General features: G+C 43.4%; 2 protein-coding genes across 3 annotated transcripts; one reads left to right on the top strand and one right to left on the bottom strand.

Moving 5' to 3' along the window:
* Window positions 1–344: 344 nt before the first annotated feature.
* Window positions 345–14,983, bottom strand: EIF2A (eukaryotic translation initiation factor 2A). 2 transcript variants are annotated; one of them, XM_067002332.1, is made up of 14 exons: window positions 14,842–14,983; window positions 12,886–12,955; window positions 12,375–12,449; window positions 11,583–11,701; window positions 10,279–10,378; window positions 9,783–9,865; window positions 9,014–9,087; window positions 8,726–8,870; window positions 7,677–7,793; window positions 4,994–5,565; window positions 4,019–4,135; window positions 3,008–3,136; window positions 1,860–1,925; window positions 345–806 (listed from the first exon to the last, which is right to left on the bottom strand). In XM_067002332.1, exons 1-14 carry the CDS (start codon window positions 14,867–14,869, stop codon window positions 741–743), a joined length of 1,761 nt encoding a protein of 586 aa, XP_066858433.1. In that variant the 5' UTR covers window positions 14,870–14,983; the 3' UTR covers window positions 345–740. The 2 variants fall into 2 exon arrangements, with proteins under 2 accessions (XP_066858433.1, XP_047915431.1); XM_048059474.2 differs by lacking the exon at window positions 14,842–14,983 and adding an exon at window positions 13,825–14,257.
* Window positions 14,984–15,075: 92 nt separating this feature from the next.
* On the top strand, window positions 15,076–15,881 carry SERP1 (stress associated endoplasmic reticulum protein 1). Its single transcript, XM_067002342.1, has 3 exons — window positions 15,076–15,268; window positions 15,445–15,520; window positions 15,617–15,881. Exons 1-3 carry the CDS (start codon window positions 15,185–15,187, stop codon window positions 15,655–15,657), a joined length of 201 nt encoding a protein of 66 aa, XP_066858443.1. The 5' UTR covers window positions 15,076–15,184; the 3' UTR covers window positions 15,658–15,881.
* The last annotated feature ends 476 nt before the right edge of the window (window positions 15,882–16,357 follow it).

The raw sequence follows: 16,357 nt of genomic DNA on the forward strand, positions 1-16,357 counted from the left end.
GGGGCACGGCCCGGGCCCCGAACGCCCCTGGTGGTCAGCAAACCCTCCCAGCTGGGGTTTGGGCGCTGGACGACACAGCGTAAAAGCCGTTAGCGCCTTTCCCCTGCATACTTTGACTTTTGTTTGCGACCTTTAAAAAACAGACAACAAAAAACCAAAAAGACTTGAAAAAAGCAAAGGGGAAAAAGAGAATTGGAAGAAAAATAAAGTCACGAGTAAAGAGACTAGCATCATTGCTGCTGCAGTACCTGGAAATGCATTATATTGGTGCATTATTTTTGATTGTGGTGGCACGGCCTTGTTATTTTAAACATTCCTCCCTTGTAACAGAAGAACAGAACTACTTTTATTATTAAATGCTCTTTATTTTTTATCTACATCCCATAATTGCATAAAGATCATGTCTTTTTAAATATAATAAAGCTATTAAGTAGGTAAACCGCATCGCCTTCCCTCCTTATACCCAACAGAATGCTTCCGATTTTTATTTTTTTTGATATACTTTACGAACATGAGCACATTTCTGGCTTGAACAGCAACAGAACTGGCTGTTGTGATATTACTTGTTTACAATTTCGCATGTGCACAAATCTTTCAGAAAGCTTTTAAAAATGAATGCGTGCAGGAAATCTGTAAACTTCTGCATCATCAGTCATTTCCTGAAACTTTTTATTATGTCCAATATATATTAGATTTTGCATGAAGTTTTTATTAACAGCACATTGGAGTTCCATGAAGTTTTAGAGACCCAGTTCTAAGTCTTCCAGTTCCTGAAGGAGAGCAGTTTCTTTCTGAATCTTCTCCAACTAGAATAAAAAAGCACAAGGTAACACAGCTTATTATATGGGAAATCAAAAAAGCTGTATTTATGAAGGTAAAACTAAGTTATGTATAACTCCGCTCTGCAGCGGAATGAGAGATTAAAATAAACCTTAAAATCACTGGAAACTGGGTTAGATGATGAAACAGACAAAGAAACAAACACTGTCACATCCTGCCTGTACAGCCTCACTGCCCATCTGATGGAAGGTGTCACCTAGCTGGGAGAGCGGCAGACAGGAGAGGCTGCCACAGACAACACACTTCGTCATCTGAGCATTTACATTGCAGCGTGTTCTTCAGTAATGCACTCAGTCCGAGACTACCCCAAGCACTGACTGCTGTTCTTCATCTTCTTGCTATCTCTGCCCCAATCTCACATTGCCCTTCTTTCCCATTGTCCTGCCGCAATCTAACATCTCCCAAAATATGACATAATCCTTGCCATATAAACCAGGAAACTAATGGCCATCACCACTAGGCAACTTCTGAGTTAGCCAGTAGAGCTAGAAGTATAGCAACAAACGCACACCTGGTGCCTTATCCCATGGTATCATCCCTTACATCTACAGTATTTAGTTCAAAGAAAGCCTGACTCCATGCTTGAGCCAAGGGGTACTGCAGGCTGAAGCGATCCCATGTGCAAGAAGCGCACAGGGATATCAGAGGGGGCAGCATAGGAGAGTTCTCACACTTGTTTGGCCACTGTACATTGGCATCATTTGGTCAGTGTTAGTACTCATTTCCACATGACACACAGGAGCGGTGGTAATAGCAAACATGGCCACATGATGAATCAAATGGGTCATTTGATGGGGGTACAGCAACAGAGGTGGGGACACCAACTAAACAAACATCAGGTTTGCTCTCCGTGCGTTTTGTTGAATGCTTGCTGCTAGGAACTGTCTCTGATTTTGAAATTGAAAGGATGCATCACATCACAATCTTACAAAACGTAAGCATAATCATCACAAAGCAACACACACCAAACACAGGGGTAAAAATCCAACTCAAGCAAGCTACCCAAATCTTAACAGTACCTGATTCTTCTCTAGCTGTTTACCAGCAGCTGCTTGTTCTTTTAGCTGCTCAATTGCCTTTAGTTTCTGTGAAAATAAATATGTATATAGGTGAACCAAGAACAGAAAAAACAGTCTTAAAAGTTCCTGCACTTGCAATTGCTAAATTTACCAGGAGGCAGTTCTCAATGTGGAAGGGACATTTTCTTTAAGCATCTCCAGATGCTCAATCCAGAATTCCCCACCAATAAAAGAGATTCTTTTTTTTTTCCAAGAACGAGACAACCTAGAGAACAGGAATGCTTAGTTTCTGAAACCAGAACACCATGCATCATCTGACTGAAGGGCCAAATCCATTTCAGAAATGACACCTACAGCATCGGTATCCCTCTTCACCACATATTTTCCTTTGAGGCCCAGGACGTAACAGAGGACCATGAATAGCAGGAGGTGGCGAAAAGGAAAAAAAGCCCTGATGGATTTTGCAGGAATGGGGAAGATTCTCTAGCCTTAATTGAGCAAATTCCATTCTAAAATTATTTAAATCCAAGAACTTATGAAATTGGCAGTAAACTTTGCACTCATACCACTTAGAGGTTAGGAAGAAACTCAAGCCACATATCACTGCTCCCTTCTCAGATTCAAGATTTAACAATGTTCAAAAGCTCACTCTCTCTCCCTCAAAAAACACAAAACCAAAACAAAACAGCCTTAAGATTAGGGAAAGTAGATTTGTCTTGCTTAGAATCAAGGCATGTTCCCAGATCATCTTGGGCTGGTGAAAGCAGCAAGAGCAAGAAACTCCCACAGCTGCCTTTATAAGCGTAAAGGCATTTCAGCTATACTCAGTTGTGAGGATTCAAAATCCTCAGTTGTGAGGATTTTGTCGCACATCCAACAGTATTCAAAATCGCAGGCTGGAATGCATTTCCATGCACCTTTCAGTGGCTTCTATGCTGTCTAGACTGAGAAGATCTTTAGGAGTCTTGGCAAGTGATGACTTCTACTATTTTAGTAAATGAAAAAGCCAAGGAAGTTGGTTTACAAATTCAGGAAATTACGATCTAAGTAAAAGCTACCCTGTTGAGCTCAGGTCATCTTACAGTCAGACTAGACTTTAAAAAACATCTCTTAGAAAAATCTGATGTTCATTTAAGAAATCCCCTTGCCTTTTTTAAGTTCTTTATCTTCTTATCAATTTCAGGATCTCCTGATGTCACAGCAGGCACAGCACTCCGTGGTGTGCTCTGGGATGCTGAGGACTGCGTAGGTTCCTGGTTGCCATCAGCTTTGGCCTCCTGTAAGCAGATTTAAAAAATAATAAATAAATCACATTATCTACAGGAAATACCTTAGATTACAGCAGGCCTGAAAAATCTTTTTCATCATTTGAATTGCTCCATTTAATATTTCTTCCTCCTCTGATTTGCTCATATTCTCTAAAATTTGTATATGACTTGCTATGCTATTTTGTATTACCTATTATATAGATAACGGTTTTCCTTGGAATGCCACTCACCTTGTTTCTTCTTTAATTTCTACTTCATGAAGACACCAACCATACATAGCATGGGAAAACACCAGTAAGGATGACATGACAGACATATACACAAATATTTTGTAAAGGAGACTGGCAGGTCATCATCTCTTCAAGACAAAGAAAAGGCTCAAAGACAGTGTAATAAATTCAGAAACCTAAGCTCTTATTTTAATAAATTATTACTTCAGAAGTCTGTAAAATTTGGAGTGCTAATACCAAAAGCTGATTTTTATCTGCTTAGGTGAAGAACAGCAAAGAAATGAAACAGAAGAACAAGCTCTCTTTGGTCTGCCCTGGTAACACCCCTCAGCCCTGACCTGCAGAGCAAGCCCATTCTCACTTCCTACCCAAGTCTGGAAAGAACCTTGCAGATTCACCTTGCAGGTGAAAAGGCAGAATTGCATATTGACATTCATTTCATCTAACACCTGCAGCAACTAACCACAGCTGTTATTTTTAAGTATGACTAAGGCAGATGCGAAAGGATAATTAACACATCTACCACCCTCCCCAGAAGTGAGCACATGCAAAATCTGTGGGGATGGCTTTCAGTAAAACTAATGTCGCTGCTCTGAGACTGATCACTGGCATTGTGAAAATTAGTTTAACATTATCCTTGAAAGAATTACTTTTGCAGTACCTGTTTAGCAGCTTTCTTTGCTTCATGTTTCTTTTGATTTTTGAGAGCTGTTTTAGAGAGTGGCTTTTCACTGCTTCCTGACTGTGGTTTCATGTTCTGAGGTGGCTCATCCTCATGCTGCAGGACAGGCAAAATTAAGTTTTGAAACCTCTATTCCATATTAGTACAAAGAAGGAAAAAAACACTTCCAAATTTATTTAAGACAACACCATAGACAAAGGTGAACTGTGATAGAAAAAAAAGTACATGCCCTTTCTCCTAGTGGAAGGCTTGTGGTGAAAATGAGTTTAAACTCCTCCATTCTCAAGTTTTCCCTTTTAGGTGGTACTGTCTTATATTTCCTGAATATTTTACATATGTCCAGCAAAAAAGCAAAATCATCATGTTTTATGGAGGTGGTGGAGGAGCGGAAATCAAACAGGAATAGAACAGCTTGGCGTTTTGCTTTTGCTGAGAACTTTTTAATCAAGCTCCCTGTGACAAGAAAGAAAAAACAACTGGGTTGTTTTACAGTTGTTGTTTTGGTTAGTGGAAAGAGGAAGTTCTTTAGCCCCCCCTCCCCACCTCCTCAATTAACAGTTAACACATATGACAAGTTGGGAGCAGAGAGCAGGCTGGTAAGGTGGGACCTATCCTAACTCAAGTACCAAGTTCCACTGTAAACTAAATTTATAGTTTATTGTTCTTGTGCATGTAGAGAACGGTTTTAAAAGTCTGCAAACCACCTTGAGAAAGAACAGTGTTTGGATGAAAGAAAACTCTGTTCCTAGCACAAACTCTTGCAAACAGTGAGCAAATAATTGGTCAAAGAGGACTGTTAAGAAAACCTCTCAAGAAAAATGTAATACTCCTGTCACTCTGGTTACTCTTCTAGTGTCCCTTATAAAAAAATATACGCATATTTGAGACCAAGCTTCAAAGACAGGCAAAACAATGAAACAGATCAATTAAGTACATATATGGCAGTCTACTTACAAGCTTGGAACTTGTCACAGGTTTGTTTCTCAAGGCCGGAGGTCTGTATGCCTGGGCAGGTTTTGGCTCAGCGCTTGGCAATTCACTTGGAACTGCTTGGTACTTCACTGCTTTCACTGGGAACACTCCATCCAGAAATGGCTGCCAGAAAACTTGCCACATTTCTTCATTTGATGGAACTTCATAGTTGTGTAAAAGAGAGCCAGTGTAGTGCCATATCTTGTAGCCATTACTGACTCGTAGCCTGGGAGCACAGGTAGCGGTTACAATGTGCTCCCCATCAGGACACCAAGCAAAGTATGTGGAATCCGAGGCTACTGGTTTGGAAACGAGTTTGTAGTTTTTAACGTCCCACACTTCCATCTGTCCCCTGAGATTTCCAAATCCTGCTAGTACTAGGATGTGTCCGTGGGGGCTGTAGTAAGCAGCATTGCGAGGACCGGTTCCAAAATCAAACACAGGGTCACATTTCAGATTAAAAACTGTTGCTTTGGCAGGCATAAAACCATACACAGCACAAAACTCGACAGAATTGGGGTTCCAAACAACATCATAAATAGGACCATTTTTAGCTAAAGGAAAAGGAAAACATGCAGCCATTGTTACGAGATTATACTATTTCACTTGCACCGAAAAGATACCAATGATTCTTAACTCCACGCTTTGCTAAAATCCTATAATCTAATTATTGACTGAAAATGAATTCTGCTAACAATTACAGTAGAAACAAACAATTGTCTCATAATTTTAGTTAAGGTTTGCAACAATAACTGTAGCCAGTCCAAATTACCTCTCTGGGGTCAGCATCAGCACTTTAAGCATATGTTTTCATGTAAAAAAAATCCTTTATCTTTTTTCCTTGTTATTCAAGAATGGTATCTCAGGACCATCTCAAACTTTCCCACTGGAAACCTGCAAAAACAGGAATTTTATACCAGCTGGATACTAGTTCCTCTTCTACTCTATAAAATAGCTCAGCTTTGTAGAGCTAAAAATGTTGATTTAAGTTACCTTTGTACCATGCTCGTGCATGGTATTTTTTAAGACAGATTTTGAAGTGGGAGAGGACAAAAAATGGCTTCACGCATACTGACTAAAACTTGATATTATTGGAAGCTATTCTGGGGGGTAGAGCATTAGGAGATACTGAAAAAATGATGGATTAGTGATCTCAATTCATGTAAGATACAGAAGAATGAATAAGACCCATAGGTCATTATAACACTTCATAATCTGATTACCTTTACGTACGTTTCAGGTAAGTGCCAAGTGCATTAATTCTTAATTCTTAACTTCGAACATTGCCTCAAAATACCAAACTGAATTGAACCGTTTATTGTTATTCTAAATCCTCAGTATCTTCAGGAACCTCAGTATCTTTCAGCTGTGCAATCACACTGCGTGCCTTCCCTCTTAAATCTTTTTAGATAACGTTACCCAAATGCAATTGCAGAGATAGAGGTCTGAAAGAAAATTATGTTCCTACAAGTTTCATGACAGTAAGCAGCTGAAGAGATTATGGCAGCTTTATATGGGCTTCAACAGCTAAGGCAAAGGATGTAGGACATATTAATCAAAACTGAACACCCCCCCCCCCCCATGCTTCTGTGAAAAAAAGCTTCAAAACTGGACCTCAAAAGCAACCAGATGATTCAAATCATAAAATCATTCAGGTTGGAAAAGACTTTTAAGATCCATAGGAAATGAGGCAGCACTCACTCCAAGTGCTCAGTATTTGCTTTCCTTAGGAAAGAAAAAAAAAGCTTTACCCTTTATCCCCCTTGAAAATGAGAAGCTGAATTTAATTAGAATTCATGACAGACCTCTTGTTAAATAAAGATGCATTTGAAGTAAGTAACTTCAAAGGTCAAAGAAGGTTTTAATAAGCATGGAATTTAAGAACTAGCATTCTTAATGCAGTAAACTGCCCCCAGAGAGATTCTAGACACTGAATTATAACTGATTATTTTTCCCTCCAGTCAAGTTAGCAACAAAGAGAAACAGGGCATAGTACTTGCAACCACAAGTTTTACTACAGAAGGCAAGCTGGCGATGTTACCCTGATCAACGCTAGTATTGAAAGGAACATAGTCACAATCTCTCTTCCAAAGTCACTTAGGTATTACTTGTTTACATCATCACATCCCCAGTGTTTTGAAATCTTCACAACAAACTAGCTTCTTTATAATCCCAAACAAGACAAGTATTTAACATAACAGCAAAAACTTAAGATAATGGAAAAAATACTACCCAGAGGAAATTTATGAAGATTTCAGTACAAACAAGACACTGAAAATGAGTGCTTGCTCCTTCCAGATGGGCATTACTGACAGTATCAATCACATGCCTAACACTGCACGTAGGATTGTTCCATTTGGTAAAATACTTTCCTGCCTATTTCGGATCCTCAAACATTAAGCTGCCTCTGTTGTCCAGGTCCTTCCTCAGAAAGAAAACACAGTTCCCTTCCTGTGCATTCTCACAAGTAGATTATTTAAACATACTGCGGGTTAAAAGAAGGCTTTTTAAATAATATTGCTTTTTAAAGAACACTTCATTTTTGTAAAGAATACTACTTTACACTGACAAAAAACACCATCAGACATTAAGGAAAAGCTGGTGAAGCAGCAATTCCCACTACTGAGAGCTCTAATACAATGAAAAATTCCCAAGAGCTACTTACGTAGTTGTACGACCGCACTTTCTCCATTTGTTGCAATGTAGTGCAGAGTTTGCTCTCCATAGTATGAAGCACCTGTTTTATCAACTTCTGTACTAGCTATGACTAGTACAGCTGTGGCTAATAGAATAGACAGTTATTTCAATACAATTACTAAAAATAACAAGCTTTTTCACTAACTACCATGCACAAAGAGACATTAACTTGATAATGAACTTTACAATCAGTTGCACGCATACCGCTGATTTTATCATTCTTATCATAATTATCATTTTTATCATTCTATTCTTTGATGAACTTTTCATAAACCCAAACAAAACTGTTATTTTCCTTTCTCAAATTAAGAGTACAGGCCAAGGCTATTCATTTACTATTGGATTATAAGAAAGTGAACAAACTTTTGCAGCCATAAAAAGATGTTCAGTAGCAGCAACAGCGTCTAATGCTTTTCATGTAAGGCAAAAAACAAGCATCCCCATCAGTCCTTGAATAAAATGTATCATCAACAGCTTTTGTATGTACGTCTATTTTATGCAATCACACAGAAACCGCACGTGGGCTATGTAATACCTTCCCTGTATTCCAGACAACATGGGTTGAACTAAAGAACTTTTTTTTTTTTAATATTATTCAGCTTGTTGCTCACAAACAGCAAAGCATGCAGAGGACTGTGCAAGTCATCTCAATCATGATTACATCTGTTTATACAATTTTACAGAACAGTTTACACTCTGAGATAATCTCACGTTTACAGTTTAAATATGTTACCACAGAACACAAAATTAAATTTGAATTTGTTATTCAATTGCAAAATTTTCCAACACATAAAATACTCTGGATTATGATATAAAAAAATAATCATGGAAGTCAACATGGGAAAATTATGAGCTCTTCAGGGTACTGGGAATTGTAACCTTAACACTGCATTAGCACTAATGGCTATCTTTGGTATTCATCTGCATATGCAAATAAAATGTAAAACCCACACAGTAAACAAAGTAATTAAATCACAAATGAACGGAATGCCAGGTTTAAATATAGAGCTGCTATACCTTTTTTGTTCCATAGCATTGTCACCTTGTCGGCTTTAAAGAAACTTTTATTGGCTAGTGCAGACTGAGGGCCACCGAAGTTGGGATACTGATAGAGTCTAACAAACGACGGTGCACCTTTACTGCCTGGAACATACACAGCAACCTAAAACAAAGTCATGAGATTTTATTGCAGACTATATTCTTGGTAGCACGTAGTCTTGGTCTATTTATTACTCATACACTGTACTAAAATTGCAGTATTTTTTGAAGAAAACCAAAAAAAAGTTGGAAAAACATCAGAAGTACCTTGGTTGGCTGTGCTCCTGGAGATAACACAAAATCATTAACCTTTTGCAAATGCAGTTTATTTGCAATAGTGTCTGCAAAAAAGAAGTCACAGATGTGATGACATTAATGACAAAACATCAGCCTGGATTACTCAGCTATACCTTCTCATGAGTCTGTATCATGGATAACAAAGAGAAGTATATGTAACAACAAAGGATTTATTCCACTAGGCAAACTAACTTCCGATTTCAATAAACTAGAGGTCTGACTAGACCTGTTTTCTTTATTGACGTCTCCCTCTACTGAATCCAAATATTCCACCAATAGTAGTGAAATTCTTTGAGGGAAAGAAAAAATACCCGTAGCTTCACAGCCTCAGTTTTGCCATCAATATCAGTTTTCTAACGAGCCACTTTCAAATAGTTCATCGACAAAATACACACAACACAAAGAAGTAATCATTGATAACATTCTCTACTGAGAATTTCCTCTCAATTTTCTACTCTCTATTTCCTGAATCTCATTAAATGTAAAAATACAAAACCAAGCCTTTTTATCTGAAAATGTGTTTCATAGTAGGTATTAAAAAGATAAACTAAAGAAAAAGGAAAACATACTTCATTAAAATGTAGTGATTTTGATTTTCCAGAATTAAAATAGAATGCAGACAATACTTCAAATAAAAAACAAGCAACAGAAGAAATGAGAGGGAAAAGTGGAAAGTGAAAAAAACAGAAGATGCCTCCACAGAACATAATTAAACTATCTTATAGAAACATTTCCTTACTGAAGTTGTTGTTTTCAAAGAAGTGCACTTCATTGTTTACATTCCTGGCACAAATGCTTTCATCATCTGCCCAGCAGGGACACCTACATTTAAAGAAAAAAAATTAGGAACAATGAGCATTGCTCATCTTTAGCAGTCCAGCATTTTTTCCTCCTATTTTACATCTAAATAAGCTCAATCACAATATATTTCAGATGGACAAGTGACACTTGCCATCTGAAAAATATACAATTTACCTTGTAAAAAATATACAGCTCAACTTATGATTATCACCTGCCCAGCTTTCTTTTTCTGATGCCAAATGATAGGGGATCTACACTAAGAAATACACAACTATAACTGTGTAAGAAGTACTAACAAGCACAGTTACTTACTTTCAGCTAGTAGCAGGAAACATTTTGAAAGCCAACACCGCACCAAAAGCTCCACTTACCAGCACGAGAACTTGGAAGCCACATTTCTTTGCAAACATTAAGCACCGGGAAAAGTTACTTACCAGTTCTGCATCTTTTTCTGGATGAAAGACTTCAAACACTTCCCAGTTTTCACATCATAAAGTTGCAGGTTGGGCACCCCTGCTGTGCCATCTTTAGCAGCTGCAACAAAAACATGTATTAAAGTGGTGATCTCTTGGGATTAAATCTGCTTCACCACGACAACATTCCACCTCATGATTCTACAAGCATCTAAACACGCATAAACTTCTTAGAGGAAGCATCCCACTCCCTAACAGACTACTAGGTTATTAATTGCTTTACCTATTAACGTAAGTCTTCTTGCAGTCTGTCAGTGTGCAGAAAGAACTAACATTTGGAAGCATGGGGTTTCTACTCCCATTGCAAGACTATGGCTACCAACGCTAGGACAGCTTTTTAAATGCATGTTTGTGTTGTTTTTTGTTTGTTAGTTTTTAAATCAAAATCAAATATGCTCTCTTGGCAAAAAATGGAAGGTATATTCTCCACTATTACACTGTGTTCTCACAAGAATCCAACACATTTTGTCCAACACGTTAATAGTCACAGCTGTATCTATAAGCCATATAAAACAGCTCTGCTTGTTTTAAACTTTTTTTTTTTTTTAACTCATTCCAGATTACAGCTACAACCTGCCTGTTACTACCAACAATTAGAAAACCACCTCCTAACAGTTCTCTAACAGTCCACAGCTGGCATCAGTTCTGCCACTAGTACCACCTCACCTTATCCTACAGCCTGTCCCAGACCACTTCCCACAAGCCTAGCTCATGGCCAGCTCCTCCTATCGCAGGAAGCATTTACACCATGCACTTTAGACACGTAATTCGTTAAGACCGAGAATATCTAAACTAGGAACATCAACTCCACACAGAGGCAGAGGAGAGAATAAATCCCTCTGGACAAAGGAGAACACTTACGTTAGCTGTGCCCAGCAGAGGACATGACTCCTGAGACAGCTTATGATTGCCTTTGTCTATACACAAACACAAGCTGCTTGAACGGCGTGTTACTGAAACATACTCTGCACTAAGAGCAGTTTGCATTTTTTGGGAACATGCCATTTACTTAACAGACCAATAGCTGGTACATGCACCGATTTACTGTTGGTAAGAAACGGTCAATACCAGAAGCTTTCAGAAGATGCTGTCCCTCCCTCCCCCACTATATATTTGATTAACCACAAGCTTTTTGTGTACACTTTCCACGCTGCTCTTTTAGGCAGTGAACATGCTACAGTGGCAAATCAGGTAAAAGAAAGTCTGCAAACAAAATTAAAATATGCACATACCCTGCATACTTTTATAGTGGGTAAAATACTCACTTGTATAGGCCTGCCATGTTGCTAGAACGTTATTCTTTGGTGAGAATTCAAGGCAAACTACTTTTGGAAGATCAAAGGAAGGCAGTAATTCAGCACTGGTAACATTAAAAATATTCACTCTGGAACCAAAAAATGATATTGTCAATAAAACATGCTTACAACAGTTAATTAACTGCCAAGGTAACTTTTCACGTATTTGACTCTCCTAGATCTGTTCCAGATTTGGCTGAAGAGCTGATTTTTCCTCTCGCTTTTACCAAATTTTTGAAAGAACGCATTTTAAGACCAGATATCCAAGCACAACAGAAACTGGCTCCATGAAACACTGGTCAAAACATATCACATATTTTGATCTGCCACATTGTGGCTCTGAGTCGGAGACCAGGTATACTCTGTCCATGGAGAGTCCATCCGTGCTTCCAGTGTTAAAGTTGAAAAAAGGCCAACAAAGATCTAACTGAATTAAAACATGCATTTGGACCACATATTTTAAAGGTCTTTTTAAAGGTCTCAAGGGAGGTATCAGGAAACAGGAACAAAAACCCCAACTAAGTCATATCAAGATTCCACAGAAATGGGAGCATTATAAATATGAGAAAAACTAATTTTTTCATCAACTATTCAGAAAACAAAGCCATTACTGCAAACAACATACAAATTAAATTGCACTTAAGGCACGTGCAAGTGCTTTCATTAATAGCAATAGCCTTCACACACATAAGGTAAGCGTAACATAACTGACTCAATTTACTTTATACAAATTAAATGATTAGGATCATAAAATGAACCAACTTTTCTCCATTGCACCAGGCAAAGAGGGAACCGTCCTTGCTAAAAGTAACAGCTTTGCAATTTTTTCCAGAGTCCCTAGAGAAATAAGAAATGCACATTAGTATTAAAACGCACTGCATAAGGTATCAAAAAAAAGTAAAAGAAACTCAAGTTTCTTCCTGCAGCCCTTCGTAACAGAGCGATCTACTCTGCAACTGGAGAGCTGCAGTAGGCGATCTCTGAAGGTCCCTTCCAATTCCGCTATTCTAACTGTTCAGTGATTACTGTTTGGGCAATTAGATGTCAGGCAAGGGTAAAGGCTTCAAAGCCACTGAGGTTCACTGAACAATAAGGAAAAAAAACACATTTTTTTCATACATTTTTCAATTTTAGTCTGCATTTACTTCTCAGAAGAAAATCTGAAAGACAGAAACCAGTCCAGATTTGGACTCAATGGCCCTGGTGGGTCCCTTCCTCCAACTTAGAGTATTTCTTCTGTACGAAAGGTCACAAATTGTTGGAACAGCAGTACCTTTGAAATGCCGTACTCTCTGTGAAAGCAGGTGGCCCATTCACCATGTAAAGCCCTTCAGATCCTCTCACTGGAAAAGTAAACAAAAGTATACTCATTTCAACTTCAGAAAACTGCCCGAACAAAAACCGTAATCTAGTTTGTGACCCCTGAAACCCGTAAGTACTTTTTCCTCTTCTTGCAGTTTAAAGTTAGCAAAAATGAAGGTTGTAAAGGGACATTCGGAATATCAGATGCTGACCTGGCTTCATCCAGGGTAACTGCAGGATTAAAAAAAAAATAACAGGGACCAGACCGAAGTCAGACGCCCGCAGCGCGACCGGCGCCATGGCAAAGAAGGGAACAGACGCTGAGTGCCGGGGCAGGGGGAGGCAAAGCCGGGTGTGTCGGATGGAGTCAGAGGCAGGGCCCCCCACTCTCGATACGGGACAGAACGATAAAGTACAAGGTTGTTCAGATGAACAGGGATTAACAAAAATAAGAAGTTCTTCACCGTCTCCAGCAAGTGTCTGAACTACTGTACGTTAAATGCTTCTCACAAAAAGTCCAAACGTTTCAGGCAGTCCGTAGGTGAGATCCTACTCATTTCAGTAAAAGTTCCTCATGTGGATGATTTACAGGTGAAGTCCAAAAAGGTACAAGATTCAATCTCATGATGCTGATCAAAGCAACTGATCTATGGCATGCTTCATAATCAAACCTGACTTCTGCATTCCTACAGCAGCAGCAGACAGTAGCTTTTAATGTAAGGCTTTTAGATCAGAAACGATCAAAGCTAAAAAAAAAAAAATATCTCTACGTATACACCAAAAAGGTACAGCACTTCTGTCTTAAAAGCTAAGGCTTACAGCCTGTGTAAAATGTTGATGTTTGAACAAATTATGGATGAAAGCTGAGGTGAAAAACGTTTTCCTCACCAACAGGACTCCAGATACCAACCCTCACAGCAGCTCCAGCACAGCCGCAGACGCTGCCGCCGGGTTATCTCAGCGAGCACCAGGTCCGGCGGCACGCAGGGGCCTGCCCAGAAACCTCCAGTGCTCCCGCTCGGCCTCCCGAGCTCGTACTGAGCCACACCACGGGGTCCTCACGCAGCTATAGCAGCGCAGCGCTGGGAGCCGGTGCTGCCTGCAGCCGCCCCCCTCACACCGCTCCCCAGAGCTGCTCCTTTACTTGCTGCGCATCCCCATGCATCCCTCTCCCAGCACCTCGGAAATGCTCAAGATGAGAACGTTTTAATCACGAGAGCATTAGTTTGGCCAAACCACTGCACGGATAGATTGCACGTCCTCGTGTGCCCCAAAGGGGTGCGTTCCAGCACTCTGAGCACTCTGCTGGAGCCTACTGCCCAGCTCCCGCACCAGGCTCCAAAGAGAAACCAGGACCTGACCTTACAGCAGATCGCGGGCAGCACCGCAGAGCCAGGACCAGCCTGAACAACTGTAGCCCCCGGTACCCCAAGACAACGGGCCCTGCTTTTAAAGCTTCGCAACGGAGGAAGGCAGAAGCCGGTACCCCTCCCGCTACCGGCGGCTTTAACGAATTAAAGGAGAGAAAGGCACGGACGGGGGCCACGAGGAGGCCCGTGACGGCTCCGCAGGGGCAGCAGCGGCACCGCGCCCCGCCCCGCGGCTCTCCGGCAGCCCGCAGGGCCCGCAGCCCCCCCAGGCCCGGCCCGGCCCGGCCCGGCCCAGCCCAGCCCGGCCCGTTCCGTTCCCTCCGCCGGGGGCGGCCGAGCCGAGGGAGCCGCGGGCCGGGAAGCGAGGCCTGGAAGAGGGGGGGGGGGGGGAGCGGCCGGGAGCACGGGGCGGGCGCACGAGGGCAGCTCCCGGCGGGCGGCCGCGGCCCAAGGGCCCGGCCGCGGAGCGACGAGGGCGCGGCCCGGCGGCACAGCGGGACCCGGCCCCGCTCCCGGCCCCGCCGCCCCCGTCCCGCAGGCCCCGGCCCGGCGCCCACCTGCCAGCAGCGGCGCGGGCGGCGCCATCTTGGCGCGAGGGCCGGGCGCGCTTCCGCTTCCGGGCGAGCGGCGGCGCGGCGGCCGCAGGGAGCTCCACGTCGCGCGGCGCGGGGGGGGCGCCGCCGGGCACGTGACGCCGAGGGAGCGCTTCCGCCCGCCGCGGCGCGCGCGGCCCCGGAAGCGCCGGAGGCGGGCGCGCGGGTTGGCGGCGGGCGCCGTCCCGCGTCACGTGGCGGGGGCGCGCTTCCGGCGGGCGGCGCCGCGCGGTGCTGACGCTGGCAGCGGGGCGCAGCGAGCGGAGCGCAGCGCAGCGGAGCCGGCCCGGCCCGGCGCGGCCGCACCATGGTGGCCAAGCAGCGCATCCGCATGGCCAACGAGAAGCACAGCAAGAACATCACCCAGCGCGGCAACGTCGCCAAGACCTCGGTGCGCGGGGACCGGCGGGGCGGGGACGGGCCGGGGGCCGGGGCTGGGCTGAGGGCCGGGCCGGGGCCGGGGCCGGGGCAGGGGGCTGGGGGCTGGGGCCGTTGAGGGCCGTCCCGTGCCGTCCGCTCCGGGCGCCGGGCTCGGGCCGGCCCTGACACGCTGCGCGCTGCCCGCAGAGGACGGCCCCGGAGGAGAAGGCGTCGGTCGGGCCGTGGCTGCTGGCGCTGTTCATCTTCGTGGTGTGCGGATCAGGTGAGCCCCCCGGCCCCGCCGCCCGGCCCCGCCGCCCCCCGCAGGCGGCCCCGCGGCCCGCTGAGCGCAGCCGCCCGCCCGTCTGCTCTCTTGCAGCCATCTTCCAGATCATCCAGAGCATCAGGATGGGCATGTGAAGGCGCCTGCCGCCGCCACCGCGGCCCCCCGAGGACCGCGACGGACTGTGCCCCGCGCCCGGCCGGCCCCGGCCCCCCCGCAGCCGCTGAGGGACGACGCCCGGCGCCGGCCATGCCTCATTCCAGGTCCCCTCACAAGTCATTCCGAGTTTTCTAGTCCGTGCCACAGTGCCTTGAAAAGCACCACATGTATAAAGCAATAAAATTCTATTGTTGATCTACAATCGTGGACGTACTTATTCAGCAGAGCTTACTTTCGTGTTCTGTGTGCACCTGCTAACCTGTATGCAATGTAGAGACCTGGGATCCGGCACCTGTTGTACACGCCGGTCTCGAGACCTGTGTAAGCCTCTGTATAGCTGGAAATGCTTTTATTTAAAGTCGGAAGCCGGGATTTCTGTAGTAGCCGGAGTACAGACTTAAAGCATGTTCCTACCGAAGCAGTCGGGCCGCACGGCGTTCTGTTGCTTATCTAAGTGAATCGTCATCTCTGTGTATGTAGACCAGCACTGCAGCATGTGGCAGTGCGCTAGCGCTCAAATGCTTATCGTGACAGAAAACTCTATCCTATACCTCTTGTTCTAATAAATAGAAGATGCTTGTTTGTATAGCTAGTGGGAGTTACTTAACTAGAGGCCAGCGTGACCAAGCAGCAGCTGTTCCTGACATAACCCGATGCTGAGGTTTCACAGACTGTTTA

Source organism: Anser cygnoides, chromosome 9 (genome assembly GCF_040182565.1).
Source record: "Anser cygnoides isolate HZ-2024a breed goose chromosome 9, Taihu_goose_T2T_genome, whole genome shotgun sequence".
NCBI lineage: Eukaryota > Metazoa > Chordata > Aves > Anseriformes > Anatidae > Anser > Anser cygnoides.

Excerpts from the sequence above, each read along its gene's own strand:
- EIF2A (XM_067002332.1), bottom strand. The coding sequence starts at position 14,869 with ATGGCGCCGCCCGCGCCGCTGCTGGCAG. Across the intron at positions 9,088-9,782 it reads CTTTGAAAACAACAACTTCA|ACACTATTGCAAATAAACTG; the intron begins GTAAGGAAATGT and ends TCTTTTTTGCAG. Across the intron at positions 7,794-8,725 it reads AATGCTATGGAACAAAAAAG|CCACAGCTGTACTAGTCATA; the intron begins GTATAGCAGCTC and ends CTATTCTATTAG.
- SERP1 (XM_067002342.1), top strand. The coding sequence starts at position 15,185 with ATGGTGGCCAAGCAGCGCATCCGCATGGCCAACGAGAAGCACAGCAAG. Across the intron at positions 15,269-15,444 it reads GCAACGTCGCCAAGACCTCG|AGGACGGCCCCGGAGGAGAA; the intron begins GTGCGCGGGGAC and ends CGCTGCCCGCAG. Across the intron at positions 15,521-15,616 it reads CTTCGTGGTGTGCGGATCAG|CCATCTTCCAGATCATCCAG; the intron begins GTGAGCCCCCCG and ends GCTCTCTTGCAG.